Genomic DNA, 19,271 nt, shown 5'->3' on the forward strand with positions numbered 1-19,271 from the left:
TAGACATTGGTGCAGTGTTTTCTGCAAATATCTCCTTAACCGTGTAAGTTAAGGAGATATTTCTTGCACCTACAGGTAAGCCTTAATCTAGGCTTACCTGTAGGTGCAAGTTGTCAGAGTGGGTTTAAAACCACTTTAAAGAGGTTGTAAACAAAAAAAAAAACTGTAAGACAAAGGCACAATAAGCATAGCATACTAGCTCATTATGAAATACTTACCCTAGAACCTAGCCCCCCCCAGCGGCGCCCACACACCGATGAGATAGCTGACATCTTTCCCGGAGTTTCTTCCGGGTTCGCGGGCTCCGGCGCTGTAAGCGAGAGCCATACTTCACGGCACTTGGCTCAGAAAGGAACAGCACCTGTTCCTTCAGTGCGCATGCGTCAGTAATGTCACTGGCTGCATGTAATGTTAATATCTCCTACGTTTAGAAGATGTTTACACTACCTATAAGTTAAGGAGATATTTCTTGCACCTACAGGTAAGCCTTAATCTAGGCTTACCTGTAGGTGCAAGTTGTCAGAGTGGGTTTACAACCACTTTAAAGAGGTTGTAAACAAAAAAAAACTGTAAGACAAAGGCACAATAAGCATAGCATACTAGCTCATTATGAAATACTTACCCTAGAACCTAGCCCCCCCCCCCCCAGCGGCGCCCACACACCGATGAGATAGCTGACATCTTCCCCGGAGTTTCTTCAGGGTTCGCGGGCTCCGGCGCTGTAAGCGAGAGCCATACTTCACGGCACTTAGCTCAGAAAGGAACAGCACCTGTAGCCGTTCCTTCAGTGTGTATGCGCCAGTAGTGTCACTGGCTGCATGTAATGTTAATATCTCCTATGTTTAGAAGATGTTTACACTACCTATAAGTAAGCCTTATTATAGGCTTACCTATAGGTAAATGTCTGCAGAGGAAGTTTACTTCCTCTTTAAAGTAGCGCAGTGCTAAATAGCAAAAACTGGCCTGGTTATGAAGGCGGCAAGACCTTCAGGAGCTGAGCTAGTTAATATTTCTGCATTGCACTTTAGTAGCCCCCCCCCACAATCACAATCTAGCTTACCTTTACCCTACCATAGCCCCTCCAACTGAACAGCCATTCACTGGGAAGCTCAGTGTACTGTTTATTCTCCTCCCCCAGCTCTTATGTAGCTGAGAACAGGGGGAATGTGATCACTTACAACAAAGGGAAAAAAAGGTATTCATAATATTTTCTCATATCTATACAAAAATGTTTTGCCTTTCATTTCAATTTTAAACTGAACGGGTTGTTTTAGAAGGTCATTGTTTACAATCACTTTAAGGGATGACTCCAAATCAAATGCTTCTTCAAAACATAAGAAGCAAATGGTCCATTTACTTACAGCTAGCATGGGAACGGTTGTCTTCATCACAGAGTTCATGTAGCTGCTGGTATTCCTTCTGTGCCAACTCAAAACGCTGCTGCTTGATTTGATAAATCTCTTTTTTAGCATTAAGAGCATCCTGAGCGACAACTAAATATTCTTTCAACATCCGCTCCTGTTCTCGTCTCCACTGCTCTCGAGGGTCCTCAATTTGTGTGATCTCTTCATAAAAAAAAGGAAAGATGCAATATTAGTCAACTAATTCCGAAAAATGCTTTATGAACCAAAATGCTAAACCATTCTTAAACCGAAAGTGTAAACTAACTGGTTAAAGGAGAAGTATAGCCAAAGCTTTCTGATATGAATCACAGCATTGCAGTTTATTCTGCACTCCTGTGACCTGCTGTTGGCACAGAGCCGGTCCAAGCTCTAAAAACAGGATCTGTCGGTACTTACCCAGAACCCTGGACCGACACCTGGCTCAGCCTCTCAGCAATCCGCTGAGAGCCTGAATCAGCATCTCTCCACAGTCCAGCACTCCAGAGAGAGCTGGAGAGGAAGAGCAGAGAGATGCAGACTGACAGTCCCGGCTCTCTGCACAGAGTAGAGGGGGAAAACTGAGCCAACAGAGGTGTTTGATTGCTCATTTCTCACTACAGAGACGGTGGGGGACAGATGCAGCATTAGATCGATGCTCCATCCACCTAAGTGAGTATAATGGGGGTTTTTTTATGCCATACTTTATTTTAAAGAGGACCGTTGATTGACTATAACCTGCAAAATACTGATTATAATCTGCTTGGCTTAGTTCTGCTTGGCAGCAATTTTATCACATTCTTTAGATTGTCATACAAAACCAGCTTCTGTAAATGTGGGGCATTACAGTACTATTAGGCTTCATGCACACTGGGGCTCTTCTTAATGCTTTTCTCCTGGCAGAAGAAGAAGCAGCTTTAAAAACACTCCCAAGCCTCCTATTTTCAAATACGTTTAGGCTAATTGCAGATAGCCAATAATTAGATGTGGTGGCTCCATTCATTTTCTTTTTTTTAGGTTACAGTTATAGAAACAGTTACTGTATGTTCCATTTTTGATAAAGGTTTTATGTAAGTAGAAAAAAGCTGGCCAGTGGAAGCACCCCTGTTGGTGTTAAATGGTTTGCCTCAACCTTCTTCTAACTGCTACATCTCCAGAACAGCTTCTTCTGCTGTAAAACAACAGAATTACTGACCAGATCACCAGGGGAACATGTGAAAATAAAGAAATGAAAGCCATAAAAAAATCAAATGCAGCCACCATGTCTAAGGCCTCGTACACACGATCAGTCCATCCGATTAGAACGGTCTGAAGGACCGTTGTCATTGGTTAACCGATGAAGCTAACTGATGGTCTGATGTGCCTACACACCATAGGTTAAATAACCGATCGTGTCAGAACGCAGTGACATAAAACACGACGTGCTGAAAAAAACGAAGTTCAATGCTTCCAAGCATGCGTCGACTTGATTCTGAGCATGCGCGGGTTTTTAACCGATGCTTTTGCATACTAACGATCGGTTTTGACCTATCGGTTAGGCGTCCATCGGTTAAATTTTAAAGCAAGTTCCTATTTTTTTGATAACTGACCGATGGGGCCCACACACGATTGGTTTGGACCGATGAAAACAGTCCATCAGACCATTCTCATCAGATGGACCGATCGTGTGTACGCGGCCTTAGAATTGATAAGATGCACTGTAATAAATGTTGGCTTTTGGGTTTAATACCGCTTTAAGTCTGAAACAGCTGTAGGATTCCGTGTAAACACTGTTTCCTCTTGTTCTTCTTTTTGAGAAAAACATTTATTTAAAGCTCATTTATTTTTGGACTTTTCAACAAAAGAAAAAATAGAAAGAGCAATGCTAATTTTGTATTGTTGTTTTTCTATTGTACAACATGCAAATAAGATGCAAAACATGCATTTTTCAAAAACACAACAGTAGACATGGCCACAATGCAGGTGTAACACTTTATGGTATTTTTCTTAAAAAAGTATTAAACCCAAAAGCAAACTTTTTTTATATTGCAGCTTATCAATTCTTATGCCCTCTACACACGATCGGATATCTGATGGAATCTAATCCGATGTATTTTTTCATCGGATATCCGATGAAGCTGACTTTCATCAGTCTTGCCTACACACCATCAGTCAAAAATCCGACCGTGTCTAACACGGTGACGTAAAACACGGGACACTGAGAAACACTGAGAAAAATGAAGTTCAATGCTTCCGAGCATGCGTCTTGATTTTTCTTTGATGGAGTTCCACACAGACGATCGTTTTTTTCTATCAGTGTTTTATCCATAGGAAAATTTTAAAACAGGTTCTATTTTTTTTCACTGATGGAAAACAAACCGATGGGGCCCACACACGATCGTTTTGTCCGATGAAAACGGTCCATCGGCCCGTTTTCATCAGACAAACCAATCGTGTGTACAGGGCTTTAGATATAATGGCTGCATTAGTTTTCTTTTTTAGTCTTTCTTTCTTTTATTTTCATCTGGTGATCCAGCTAGCAAGTCTGCTGTTTTTCAAAAGCACAAGCTCTCCAGCAGAATGTATCCGTTTACAGGGATGCAACAAATCATTTAACAATGGCAGGGGCAAGGAAAACCTGTTTGCTGTAACTGATTATAAAGTGTGAGCTGGAGTTTGGTTGAAATTTAATTGAAATCTGCTAATACATTTAACACGCCCCCCCCCCCCCCCAGACTGACAATGCTGCTGTCTGTTGTGCCTCCTATTCTCATTGATCCAGTTTTGTCTCACTTATACTGGTGGTATGTTAATGGCCAGATGGCCAGAAGTGGTTAAATACCACTTTAAATTGGTCCTTTTTTATCTTTTATTTCACGTAATAAACCCTGACCAGTGTATTAATGCCTCTACCTGGAATTCTTCAACCCTACCTCAAGCAACATCGAGATTTGTGATAACTGTAATTAATAATAAATCATTTTCCATTGTCTAAGCCTGTCTGAGACTGATGGATCAAACAGGATAGCCTAAGCGTTAGGTATCATTAAGCTACAAGGGTTTAGACTTTCATAATCCATTTCTTCAAGGGTCAGGCCACCCAAGCTGATGTTACAGTTTTTTTTTTTACAGTTCAAAGTGCATAAAGGTACAATAATTACATGGGAGACATTGCTTTCTAAAAAAAAAAAAAACATTACTATTGCTTGATTACAGGTCTTGTTCATCTTAAGACTCCATAAAAGAATCAGCAGAAACTCACTGTGGACACTTACGGTTAATATGGTCCATATAGTATACACCTATCTGTGTATCATAAACAACTTCCCATCCTAAAGGTAGTTCATTCCCAACACAGTCCGCAAACGTTAAAGGCTTCGTTATTCTAGGGAGAAGAGAAAGTTCAGCCTGGTTAGAAACATGCTTTAAACAGCCATACAAGTAGCGATAAACAAACTAATCATCATTCATTTGATCATTTCAAATGACAAGTATTTGACATAGCAAATCAATGTTTTAAATTCGATTTTCCATCAGGGCAGACTACATTTTCTAGGAAACGTTTGTTCAAACATTGAACTAATTACAGTGCCTTGAAAAAGTATCCATACCCCTTTATTTTTCAGATTTTGTCATGTTACAACCAAAAACGTACATGTATTTTATTGGGATTTTATGTTATAGGCCTCGTACACACGACCGTTTTCCTCAACAAAATCCATCAAGAAACTTGGTGGCAGAGCTTTTTTGCCGAGGAAAACGGTTGTGTGTATGTTTTTCGTCGAGAGTTCTCTTTTTTCTAGTCGGGAGTCTCAATTTCCTCGTCGTGTTTCTCGTCGGGCTGGTTTACGACGAGAAACACGTTGGTGTGTATGCTTAGAAACCCGTGCATGCTCAGAATAAAGTATGAGACGGGAGCACACCTTCGGTAAAAGTAGCGTTCGTAATGGAGATAGCACATTTGTCACGCTGTAACAGACTGAAAAGCGCAAATCGTCTCTCACCAAACTTTTACTTAACACGCAGTAACATGAGATTAGTAAAAGCAGCCCCAAGGGTGGCGCCAGTGGAATCAAACTTCCCCTTTATAGTACCGTCGTACGTGTTGTACGTCACCGCGTTTGAGAACGATGAGATTTTGTCTTGACAGTGTGTACGCAAAGAAAGCTTGTCAAGATTCTCGACAAGCCTGACAAGGAATTCGTCGAGGAAAACGATGTTTCTTTTACGATGAGTTCCTCGGTCGTGTGTACGAGGCCATAGACCAACAAAGTGTGGCACATAATTGTGAAGTGGAAGGAAAATGATAAATGGTTTTCATTTTTTTTTACAAATAAATATGTGAAAAGTGTGGTGCACATTTGTATTCAGCCCCCCCCCCCCCTTGAGTCAGTACTTTTTAGAACCCCCTTTCGTTGCAATTACAGCTGCAAGTCTTTTTGGGGATGTCTCTATCAGCCTTGTACATCTAGAGAGTGACATTTTTGCAAAATAGCTCAAGCTCTGTCAGATTGGATGGAGAGCGTCCGTGAACAGCAAGTCTTGATACAGATTCTCAATTGGATTTAGGTCTGGACTTTCACTGGGCCATTCTAACACATGAATATGCTTTGATCTAAACCATTCCATTGTAGCTCAGACTGTATGTTTAGAGTCATTGTCCTGCTAAAAAGGTGAATCTCTGCCCGTCTGAAAAAAAAATGCAGCTGTGCACATCACTGTATCTCTCCTCCCCTCTCTTCCCCTCCACACAAGGAAGGGGATGAAAGAGAAATATAACATGTTTTTTACCTTAATGCATTCAAGTAAATAAGAGATTTTAGCTTTAGTATCGCTTTAAAGCTGTCAGTACACAGTCACTATGGATTTAGTTTTCTGTACAGAATTCGGCAAAAACAAAAAACTATTCTTCCCTCCTTTTCCCTGTCCCTGCTACTTTTGTTTTTTGGGCAGCATGAGATTGTGTAAACCATGTGTGGACATTTACTGAGCATGCTCCAGTTTCAGTTCCGTTCTAAGCTGTTCATTTCCTCCTGGACGTATACATTCTGGACGAATGACAGTAGACGCCATGCTCCTTTTTCATACCCACTAAATAGCTCTACCCCATGGGGGTGAGATATTACGTATTGATTGATGGAAGCTTTACCTCCCTATAATTCTAAGTACATACAAACAATAGGCACAGGCTGCAGGGGTGTGAAACAAGCTGGGATTGGCAGAATCTCATCCTAGATAGCCCACACCATTTTCTTGTGCAAAATAATAAAGATTTATTTCAAATACATATTTGTATGATGATTTAAAAATCTCTCCCCTTTATCCTGCCCCCCCCCCCCCCAATATATTCACTGACTGTACTATTGGCTAGGGAATCCCATTATATTCCCTGTACCTTTGGCTAGGGACATTTTTTATTTATAAATGTTTTGGTTTGTTTTTGGTTGGTTGTTGTTCTGTGGTTTATATTCAAAGCGAGGGAGATATATGTATGTAAATATACAGGGGGGGCTACTTGTTATTTGTTTGTCTTTTTGTCTGTTCTTTGTGATGAAAAATGTTAATAAAAGATTAATTCATTAAAAAAAAAACATTTATTTGATATTAATTATGTATTTTTCGCCTGTATTCCAAAGGCTGTTTTTTTTTAAAATGCGACCAGCAGCACTAGACTAGAATCTCACTAAAAGCACCAAACATGTTGTTGAGTTCAGAAGTATTTATGAAAATTATGCTTAGGTGACTTTCCCCTATATATCAGTTTTGTGTGGATGCTGGGATACAATATCTCACTGATTCCTTCATCATTTAGATACTCCATTAGCAAGATATCCCCAATGTAAATGCTGGTACCACTGGTAGAAGAGCTATATAAAAAATAAAGCTGATTCATCTAAAGTGTTAATCATTTGAGCCAAGTGCATAAGAAAACTGTACCAATCTTGCAGCTGAACTCCAGGCAAAGATCTTATGCAGCTGCCCCCTCATCAGTGCCCCCTCATCAGTGCCACCTCATTAGTGCCATCTCATCAGTACCCATCAGTGCTGCATTTTCAGTGTCCATCAGTGAAGGAGAAAACGTACTTATTTACAAAAAAAAATGTATTTGTTTAGCTCTATTTGTGGGAACAAAATGATAAAAATGTTGTTTGAGTGTTGCAGGATCGCACAATCGTCATTTGATGGGGGATTCCCTTCCACAGCACTATTGTGTTCTGCTGGCAGGGAGCCTCCCTGCCGGCAGAACACAATGACTATTGTTGACGGCTACAGCCGGTGGCACTTATCATTCTGGAAAAACCAAGACAAAAATGCGACAGCGCTGAAAGCTGAAAATTGGCCTTGGCGGCAAGGGGGAAACGTGCCCAGTATTGACGTGGTTAAGAGATTCGATTTTTTTCTTTTTTTTTATGGGATACTTTTTTATAGCAGAAAGCAAAAAGAGTTGGTTTGTTTTCAAAATTGTCAGCCTTTTTTCGTTTATAGCGCAAAAAATAAAAAATCCAGTGGTGAGCAAATACCACCAAAAAGAAAGCTCTATTTGTGGGGGAAAATTATATAAATGTAATTTGTGTACAGTGTTGTATTAAAACGCAAGTGTCCGGGTAAAGTAACGCACTGCTAAACAGAAAATAATGGCCCGATCATTAAGGGGGTAAATCTTCCGGAAGTCCAAAGGATACCTGCAGTGTAAGGCTGGCCATATAGGGATCAAAATTCAGTAGACTCAGCAGAGAGTGGCCGAATTTTAATCAATGTATTGGCACCCTGGTTGTACACAAATTGATCTATTGATCAACTGGTGTGCAACCAGCCTGTTGGGTTTTTCAAGAATGATTAGTGCCGCCAGCTATAGCCATCAACAATAATCATTGTGTTTGCCGGCAGGGAAGGCTCTCTGTCAGCAAAACACAATAGCGCTGCGGAAAGAGAATCCACCATCAACACAGTCACTGTTGATGGTGGAATCGAGCAACTTTCCTTCATTCCACCTGTGCCTCTACCAAGATGGCTGCCTCCAGGAGGCACAGTACAGAAAAAGGCATGGTAAGCCAGTAATAGGGAAAATACCAACTGCTGGGATAAAATAGACAATACTGGTGACTGGTCCTTTGTCTACTGCTCACTTTTTTTTAGGCACAACCTCCACATTATGGGTTCTCAAAAATTATCTATAGTGAGCGATATGACGTCTCTGGATCCTTTATTATTTATGCATCCGTCAGCTGCAGCGTTTTATTCTATTAATAGGAATCTCACCAAGTACAAAATAAGTTCAAGAGGAAATGTTATTAATAAGAGAAGTTCCAATTTTTCCACAAACCTCTTTACATTTGTATTAGATGAAAGCGTGCAAGAAGAAAGTTTGTGCTATCGGAGTGATAACATCCAACATATTTGTGTGAACTACTCCTAGCACACTCTGTGGCTCCATGCCACTTCCTCAAATGCATGCTATTTTTACATGCTCACTTTTATAACAGGAGATTAAAGATTCTGATTTATCGGTCAGACGTAACCACCAAAATAGATCTGGCGTAAAATGTTTAGCTATTTCTGAAAGTCAAACATGATTTGAGAAGTTGGCCAAACAAACTAATTAACAGCTGTTTTTAAAATAAGATAAACAGGCTTTGGGATTGCCGTGGTTGTGTTAAACCTTTCTATCTGTTGTTTAGAGCCACATCTGAACCCAGCTGGATTTTCCCAGGACCTTACAAATACAACTTTTAGAGAACTGATCTCTACCCTTAACATCTGACAGAGTAGAGAACCCTGTCATATAAAGGAAATGGAAGCTAGCAAACTGGATATCTTAGTGGTATTCTGAATGCTATATTATATTATTTTCTAATAGTCAGCACAAGAAAAATTTATGGACAAGGCTACTATAAAGAAAAAACATACCGGTACTTTGTATCTTAAAGGATAGGTTCACTTTAAAAAAAATAAAATAAAAATAAATGCACATTTTTTTGCAAGTAAAAAAAGTGCATTTATTATTTTTTGTAGATCTGCAGATCTGTCAGTGTATCGGCTTGCTTGCACCCCGTACGAGCAAGCCGATACATTCTGACAGGAAGACTCAATGAACTACCAGAGTCCTGGTTGTTCAATAGAAATTACAAACCGACAGCCAAAAAGGGTGCCGAACCTTGTAGTTTTCCATTCAAAGGACATTGTGAATAAGTGACGTGGCCCTGTGGCTCAGCCACAGTTTTTTTATAAATTGTGATAGCTAGTGGGGAGGGAGAAGATGGGGGGATCAAGGAGGCGCAAGGGCCAGTCTGTTCATAACATGTTACACCCTGAATATGAGGCCCCGTACACACGACCAAGTTTCTCAGCAGAATTCAGCCAGAAACTCGATCGGAGCTGAATTCTGCCGTGTGTACACTTTCGGCCGAGGAAGCCGACGAGTTCCTCGGCGAGCCAAATAGAGAACATGTTCTCTATTTCCTCGTTGTTCAATGAGGAAAGTTGGCTCGCCGAGATCCTCGGCGGCTTCACAAGGAACTCGACGAGCAAAACGATGTGTTTTGCCTGTCGAGTTCCTCGGACATGTGTACGGGGCCTGAGTGTAACATGTAACATGTTACAAAGGGTGAACTTATCCTTTAAGCCACGATTACATGTGCAGAAGCCTCTACTGCCCCCCTGAAAAGCAATCCCTGGTAGATAACTTTCAAGAGGATGGTAGAGCAGCAGATCTAGGGCATTAAGGAAGCGATCCTGTGGAATTGTGAATTCTGTTTTATTGTCCTTGGGGTGAAGGGAGATTTTGCATTTAAATACTGCTACACAACCAGCGGCCGATGAGCATTTGGCTCGTGGTTGTGGCTTGGTCCCTTTGATATTATTGGTTGACACTCTACGGGCGTGAAGCGAAGCATCATGGCTGCAGCCCTGTTAGCCCTATTAATGATTGGGCGCATTTTTATTACTTGTGCCTTTCACCTATGGGGTAGACTGAGGATCTGATGTCTGTTTTGAATAGGATTGCATGTTTACTATTGTGTCAGCTTATATAAAAATACATGTTTTTATCCAGAGGTGGCGATAGAGGTTAACTTCTCACATCCTCCTATAGCAGGGGTGTCAAACTGGTGGCCCTCCAGCTGTTCCGAAACTACAAGTCCCATCATGCCTCTGCCTGTGAGAGTCATGCTTGTAACTGTTAGCCTTGCAATGCCTCATGGGACTTGTAGTTTTGCAACATCTGGAGGGCCGCCAGTTTGACACCCCTGTCCTATAGGCTGTGTATGCTGTCAGTCATCTAATAGCAACACAAAGATGCTATGCCTATTAGTGGGACGGACCTGACAGGGAAGCGCCTTGATTGGCCTTTCCCTCCGGAAGCCGCCCATACTGACGTTCCCAACAAGGTTTGGTTTCCGACCTCTATTTGGTCTGTCAGATGAAAACGAGGCTTGGTTAAGCCTCTTCCTATATATTGTGGTGATGTTAATGTGTCGCCCGTGCCCTTTGAAAACAACAGCTTTGTCGAAACTGGTCAGGGCGGAGCTACGCAGTGACGTCACCACGCTCCCACGTGACCCCGGAAGCACGGGCGTTCGTATCTTTTGCTTTTAAACTCATGCCGGCTTTTAGTTTTGTTATTTTTTTTTAAAACTTGCTATAACGCTCTTGAGCCTTGCAATAAAGTATCAACTTTTAAAGGAGATAACGAACATGCTGCTTATTTTCTCACATCCTTTATGACCCATGGACTGGCACTCGCTGGACTAGATGCTATTACTCCCACTACTTGTCTCAGAGGAGGAGATTCTGTGGAGACCCTGAGGAGCTTGGAGGTTGGAGGATCCAGCATAACCCCTGCAGAGGTTTATATCTGCAAAGGCGTTTTTATACCTTACATTCTGAGGTCCTTCGGTTCTGGTAAGGGTCCCTCCTGTGGTGGTGGATGACAGCTTCATTTCCTGTCCTAAACACATCTATCAGTTTATGCTTGAAGTTCTGATCTTTTCTTCTTCTTATTGGACTGTTTTTTGCTCCATCTATCCGGAACAATTCCTGTTGGTGGATACACTCCGATTTGTTTGGATACACTGTTTGTCCTTTATCGGACATGTATTATCACTAATTATCAATTTTTGCACTCTCGTTTTGTTTTGCACTATTGTTGTAATTTTTGTATTCACAGGCAGATATCTCTTGATCTAGATGTATGCTTATTGAATTATCTGCCTTTTTGAGTATATTCACTGCTTTTACTCATTGGTTATCAATGTCATATATACAAATCCAATTTTTCATTTTATTTGGTAGCACTCAGCGCAACTATTTGTTCGTTTATTATGGCTGCAGCATCTGGGCAAACTGCTCCAGCTGCTATGGTAAGTTTCAGGTGGGCAGTCAAGGGATGGTAAAAACGCAAATCAACCTCCTGTTTTATGGCCCCTTTGCCACTCGTGTAAACTAAGCTTTAAATCGGTAGTAAACTGAATTGAGCGATAGCGATTTGTGGGGAAATTCGTCATAAAAAAAGTAATGACAGCGACAATTCTGCAACTGAGGAAATTTCAGTGTTTTTGATTTGATTACATTATTGAATAATTTTTATTATAATTATATTATTATTTGTTATAAATATTTATAGTTATTTATTATATTATAATTTTATGATTTTGTTTTTCAAACCTTATCATACCCGAGATGTCTACTAGACTCTTGTTTGGACAGATTTAAGTGAGTTATTCCTAAGAATTACAGGCCTACAATGTAAAACGCCAAATTTCCTTGCAAAATAATGGTACCGCTTTCAGCACCTAAAATCTGAAATAATCATACCGCCAGGGAGGTTAAATACAGACTTTACTTATTGTGGAAGGAAAGGCTACACAACAACATACCTGTAAATGTTGGCTCCCCGTTGCTTTTATACTCCTAACAGACATAATCTACTAAATTTTCATCTAAATACATGGGCCCGGATTCACAGACATCGGCGCACATTTATTCCGCCGTAGAGTATCCCCGTTACGCTACGCCGACGCAGCGCAGTGAGGCAAGCATTGAATTCACAGAGGTCAATGCTGCCAAAACTGCGCTGGGTTTCCAAGGCGTAAGTCGGCGTAAGTGGAAGTGGGCTAATGAGGCGTGACCCCATGCTAATGATGGGCCGAGCGCCAGACAGATACGTATAACGAACGGCGCATGTGCCGTCCCGTGGGCGCATCCCAGTGCACATGCTCAGAATCACGTCAGAACAACTCCCTAAGATACATCGGATCACTGCCTACAGCGTGAACGTATCCTACGCACAGCCATATTCACGTACAACGTAAACTACGTAAAATAGGCCGGCTTGTGTTTCCTGGTGCAGCCCTTTGCATGGATGCTGCTGAGTTACACCTTCTTTATGGGGCTTAACTTTACGCCGGACGTACAACTTACGCGCACCAGTCGTAGCCTGCGTCGGGCGCAAGTACGATCGTGAATCGGCGTATCTCCCTCATTTGCATATTTGAATAGAAAATCAATGGGAGCGCCAAATGCGTCCAGAGTAAATATGCGCCCACTCTACGCCGGCGTAGGCAAGTTACGTAGGTGGAATAAAGCCTGTTTTTAGGCGTATCTTCGTTTTGTGTGCCCGGCGCACAGATACGACGGCACATATTTGCACTTACGCGGCGTATCTCGAGATACGTCGGCACAAGTGCTTTGTGAATCTGGGCCATGTTCTTTAGTTTTAATATGTGGTCATAAGACTGTAAAGCTCTGGCTCTATCCCCTTTGTCTGAAGTTGTTGTGGCTGGTGGGTATGAACTCTCTGCTGGCCAACAACACTCTGGAGGCCAGCAGATGACATTGACAAGCTACAGGATTCAATAGTGATGTCGGTCGGCATGGACTACCCAAAACTTTGCAGTCACGTGACTACATAGAAGAAATTTATTTAGATGATGAATTCACAGAAAATGTTTGTGGAGCATATTACAGCAATGTGAAAGCAGCATTTACCAGGTAGGCTGTTGTATAGCCTTCCATTTTAAAAGGTATAAGAAACCCAATTCTAATCTTAGAAATGCTGCACCTACGTATTTACGTAAAAACAAACGTTTTATATTTTAATAGTACGACTTACTGCCACTCACATGTAGAGAATAGAATTTTCCATTAATATGTTCGACTATTTGAGTAAATTTGAATAAATGCCATTTCATCCAGATTTTAGTGATCCATTTAATAGAGTCGATTACAAGGCAATTAAAATATAAAAGTTCGGGGGCGTGGCCGAGATTTGAAGGAGAGCAAACGTGTGCAGGCTGAGCTCCGCTCCTACATACATCCTGACCTGATTTCCAGAGCAGAATTCTCATAACAGCAGTCGCCTGCCTGACACCCTGGGGCGGAAGAAGGCACTCGGCACCCCAAGGCCACCTCCGCTCTCTCCGGGTAAGCTCCGTTCGTCCTCGGTGGCCGGTGATCGGTCCGTGGCGGCCATCTTGCCCACGGGGCTCCCCGCACCTGAGATGTCGGCCAGCTCCCGAGCCTCCCCTAATCCATCTGCTGGCCTCCAGATACCACCAGCTGTCAAATGCTTTCACAGCTCAGTTCCCGCTGTCGTCCTGCATCGTGGCCCAGTCGGAGTTGGAGATAACACTTAGGTTTAATTGTGACGCAAAACCCACCTCGCATTTGTACTCGTATTTGCTCTTTGTGTCTCCCCCCCCCCTAGACAGGCTGTGATCCAGATGGCAGGGTGACATCCCCACACTAGATGCGGACGACTGGGACGATGTCTGGGATCTCCCTTTTCGTTCTCTTGTCTCTATCCGAGACCGGTTAGTGCAATATAAAATAGTCCATAGAGCATATTTCACCCCGCACAGGCTTCATAAGATGAACCCCACGCATTCCCCGGAGTGTTGGAGGTGTGGCGCCTCCCCTGGCGACTTCTCCCATATCTTCTGGCGGTGCCCTGGGGTGAAACAGTACTGGGAGACGGTGTTAGACATGATCAATAAAGTTGCAGTGGTCCAGTTGCCATTGGTGATGGAGGTGTGTCTCTTAGGAATAGTTGAAAACATTGTCCCGACTTCCGCAAAACGCATTCTGGTCAGCCTGTTACTTTTCTATGCACGTAAAAATATTGCTATGCACTGGAAGAAACCCACACCCCCCTCTTTGGTGCAGTGGAAGCGCTTGGTGAACACCAGCCTTCCCCTGTACAGAGACACGTATGTCAATCGTGGCTGTCCACTGAAGTACGACAAGGTTTGGCGTGCTTGGCTGGCGGAGCCTGAGACTGCTGGCTGAAATAGAGTGCGCTGAGACACTGATCTGTGGCTTGGTCCTTGCGAGTGGTTTCGGCTGAGCTGCTCTATGGGTCTACTGGGGCTATAACTGGGAAGAAATCTGACGCACCCTCACCCTAACCTACTTTCTGTCATTATGTACACATTGCAGTAATATATTATACCATATATATATAAAAGTTCCATGCTGAGTTGGATAATGTTTTTTAAGATTTTGCTCCATCTTTTTCAGCATGTTTTTAGAAGAGATTTAGCCGTAGCTGTTTATATTAAATCTAAGTTAGGGAATACCCATCACTGGCTGAGCAGATTAACGTATGACCCCCGTAAACAGCTCTTAAGCCTCATACACACGCACGGTTTTCTCAAGAAGAAAACTGCTGGCAAAGCTTTCTTGCAGAGTAAACCGTGCGTGTGTTTTGATGTTTTGAGGTTTCTCATCAAGAAAACTGCCCAGAATCTAGACGAGAAAAATAGAGAACCTGCTCTCTATTTCCTTGTTGTGAGATTCTCCTGCCGAGAAACCCGAGAGTGTGTATACTTACCTCTCCATGGAAACCCGCGCATGCTCGAAATGACTTTGACGCATGCACAGTAGCTTCCAAGGCATAGTTAGGGTGAAGCAAGATGGCGGCGACGGCATCGAATGTGACGAGCGCATGCTCGTCGTAGTCGATGACGTCACCACGTTCGTGCCATTCAAAAGAACGGCGGTTCTTTTGAATGGAGTGTGTGTACACTCGGCCGGCAAGAGAATCTTGCCAAGAATCTCATCAGGAAAAACAATGTTTTTGTTCCTGACGAGATTCTGGGCCGTGTGTACAGGGCTTAACAGTGAAGAAGTGTGAATGTATACCAGGGTTCTTTTTTGTGCTGGAAGGTGTCAGTGCACATTATCAGCACCGCCATGGGCCCTAAGAGCCAATGACAGCCACATACGACACTGTGAGATTTTACACTGTCACTATGGTGAAGAAAGAAGCTAAGGAACAGGGAATCTTTATTTTATTCATGTTGTTACAACTTTGTATTTGACTTCATTCGTCAACCCTGTTTGATTTTTTTTTTTTTTAACCACTTCAGACTCCACCAGCCAACATAAGACCTGCTCACATTAAATTTGCTTATAACGTCTCTGTTTAGGTTTCGCATCATTTGTGGTTCCCCACCCCCCTTTTTTTTCCCCTGAGAAGAGTATATATTTAGTTTACTTTGACAAACATTTTGTCATTTACAATTATTACTTTATTTTATTACTTTTATATATAGAAACCCTTAGACCCATCCATCTCCCTCCCCCCACCCCAGATCCACCAGGTCCTTTTCTATTTCATTTCAAGTCGATCTTGTTTTCTATTTTATTATTTTATTATTGTCTTATTTTCTTGTATTCTATAATTTCGTATAAGTTCCTATGCTCCCATTATTTCTGCAAATTTCATTGACTGTTTAAATTCTGTCCACTGTGTCCAGCTCTCCTCATATTCTTCTAGACCATCTGTTTCACTGAACCTTAAATATTCTAGGTTTTGGATAACATTTATTTTATTACACCATTCTCTAATAGAGGGACTTTCCCTATCTTGCGAATGACTGGCTATTAAGCTCTTATCAGCGTTTAGCAAATGGAGGAGCAGTGTTTTCTGATATTGCTTAGTTGTTATTCTGTTCCTGTGGTGTAAACATCCCCATGGGTCATCTGCAATCTCTATATCAGTTATTTTAGTTATTAACTGTCTGATCCTACTCCAATACCCTTTTATTTTTGGTCAACCCTGTTTGATAATCCAATATAAATCTTTTGTTAAAAAAAAATGAAATAAGAATAGTTCCCCTTTAAGACAGTCGCATACCTTGCCTAATGCAGAAAATGAAATGGAAAATGTTAATTTGTATAAAATAATGTGCAATGTGATGCAACTATTCCAGGTATGTGTAAGAGAAATATGAATATTTCATTAAATATAACGAGGCAGGCAGTTGTTCTCTGCAAACAAGTAAAACTAGACTTTCTCCTTTGTACCACACAGCTACCATGAATTATTTACAATGGTATGTGCTTGTGTCAGTCATGAGCGCTCATGCAACCACCAACAGTAATTCAAATTACCAGGAATAAATGTAACATTGGGATTTAATTTCCATTCTGTGTATCTGTATACTGCAAGAACCAGAGACATTTTCCTTCATTACACGTCTCATTTTTTCCTCTTATTCTAAAGGCAAAAAAGAGACAAGGTCAAACAAGGTCAGTAAAGGAATAAGGAGGGATAGAGTTGTCTTCATTCCGCACATAGATTTGTGTGAATAGTTAAGGAATGTGCGCATTACTTTGGTAAATTATTTGCAGACTTCCTTTGTAGATATCACCATTCCTCTGAGTTTTCCAAAAAAAAAAGTCCCCTGGCAGGAAATACAATATTCAGAAAAGTATCAATGTAAACATTTCCATTTTCCACATTACAAGCTATGTGCTCCTCTGCGATGTACAAAATACTGGGGAGTGAATGAAACACTTATTTAACAAGCTGTGGCAAAGTGGAATAACAAAAGAAAAACACCAACTAGAGTCTAGTTCTCTGTTTTCCAAACTATTCAGGTCACTTTAGGTCAGTGATGGCGAACCTTGGCACCCAGATGTTTTGGAACTACATTTCCCATGATGCTCATGCAGTCTGCAGTGTGGGTGAGCATCATGGGAAATGTAGTTCCAGATCATCTGGGGTGCCAAGGTTCGCCATCACTGCTTTAGGTTATTGCGTGTTGCACATGGTCAAACAAAGTGTGATTTTTGATAATAGAGTGAACTGTGCAAACCGAGTAGACTTTCAATGAAAAATGGAAGCTTTGCTTCCCTGACAACTCTCCACTATCCAAACGAAATTAGCAGTAACAAAAACTTCAAAAATAACTATTTAAAAAAAAAAAAAAGATAAAAAATGCTCACCTGGGTTCCAGAAGGCACAGGTGACATCACTGTGCCTGGACATTCAATATCCCACAAGAATGCATTCCGCAAGAATTTGGGTTGGGATGCATTCTTGATGGGGTACAGTGTGATGTCACCCACACCCACAGACCAATGTGCCTGTTTTTTTTAGGTCAATCTTTGATCTAAAAGTTTACAGCTTACTTGTTTGGGTGTTAGCGGGCTGGCAGGGAAGGGTGACGTTAATTTGCATTGAAAGGTCCACTTTAAAGAGACTCACTTTGCCCAGTCCAGGAAAAATGATAAAACTCCTTTAACCTCCCTGGCCGTTTGTTTATTTCAGAAAAAAGGTGCTGAAAGCGGTACCATTATTTGCAAAGAAATTTGGCGTTTTATACTGTAGGCCTGTAATTCTTAGGAATAACTCACTTAAATCTGACCAAACAAGAGTCTAGTAGGCATCCCGGGTATGATTTTTTTTTAAAAACAAAATTATAAATTATAATATAATAAATAATTATAACAAATAATAATATAATTATAATAAAAATTATTCAATAATGTAATCAACTCAAAATCACTGAAATTTGCTCAGTTGCAGAATTGTCGCTGTCATTACTTTTATTTTTTTATGACGAATTTCCCCACAAATCGCTATCACGCAATTCTGCAAGTGATTATAATTTATTATCGCTGTTTTCTAGCTGCTCTAAAACCATTTTTGACATAAAGGGACACTTTTTGGTTGCTATGGACAATCTACAGTTTGCAGGCAGAAAGAACAGTTTTTATTATATAAAAGTACATGCAGGGCACTGGGCAGACCACTAGGGACAAGGGGGGTGTGTATTTTTTACATACAGTACTGTAATCTATAAGATTACAGTATACTGTATGTAAGGTGTTTGTTAACCTTTTTGAATTTGGCGCCGTTCTCCGCCCCCGTGCGTCGTAACGTCGCAGGGAACGGAGATCGGCGGCACACAGAGGCACTGTGTGAATCGAGCGAGCACCCGCTCGCTCACACAGCGGGGAGGCATCGCAGGATCCAGGGACAAGGTAAGTAAACCAAGCCTGTGGATTCTGCGAGGCGAGCCCGAGTCTGACTCAGGGTTACCGATCGCAGCACAAAAATGTAACCCCGAGTCAGACTCGGGAATACCGCCAGGGGGGTTAAAGCCCACCTGCCCACTTATACTTAAGAGAGAGAGTATGGGTTTATTTTTTATCTTGGATTTATACTTACCTAGGTGGATGCAGCATCGGTCCGATGTTGCATCTGTATCCCGTCACCTCTGGACTGAAAACGAGCGATCAAACACCGCTGATCACTCAGTTTTCATAGCTCCGTGAGCAGAGAGCTGCATACTGAGTCACAGCTCTCTGCTCTTCTCCCTCCTCGCTCATTGGAGAACTGAGCTGTGGAAAGGGGCGGGCCATCTGAGGTTCTCAGCGGGTCGCTGAGAGGCTGAGCGGGGTGTCAGTGCCTGGACTGATATCCGTGATGTCAGCAGAGAGCGGAATTCAGTCTGCTGAAAACGGGTCACAGGAGTGCAGAACGAATTGCACTCCTGTGATCCATAGAAGTACAGCCATACAAGCTTTGGCTGGACTTCTCCTTTAAGCCTCATAGACACAAAATGAGAACATCAGACAAATGATCATCCATTTTTTTTTTTTTTTTTTGCAGTTGCTCCAGAG

The 19,271-nt window shown here is 41.8% G+C and overlaps 1 protein-coding gene across 1 annotated transcript in view; it reads right to left on the reverse strand.

Moving 5' to 3' along the window:
• Nucleotides 1-19,271, reverse strand: part of WWC3 (WWC family member 3) — a 257,499-nt gene that overhangs the window by 150,421 nt on the left and 87,807 nt on the right. The window contains exons 2-3 of the mRNA XM_040338138.1: nucleotides 4,634-4,743; nucleotides 1,362-1,565 (exon numbers count right to left, since the gene is read on the reverse strand). Coding sequence (XP_040194072.1) covers nucleotides 1,362-1,565; nucleotides 4,634-4,743 — 314 coding nt within the window. The remainder of the gene's footprint in view (nucleotides 1-1,361; nucleotides 1,566-4,633; nucleotides 4,744-19,271) is intronic.

The sequence above is a fragment of the Rana temporaria genome, chromosome 2, assembly GCF_905171775.1.
Source record: "Rana temporaria chromosome 2, aRanTem1.1, whole genome shotgun sequence".
Lineage (NCBI taxonomy): Eukaryota > Metazoa > Chordata > Amphibia > Anura > Ranidae > Rana > Rana temporaria.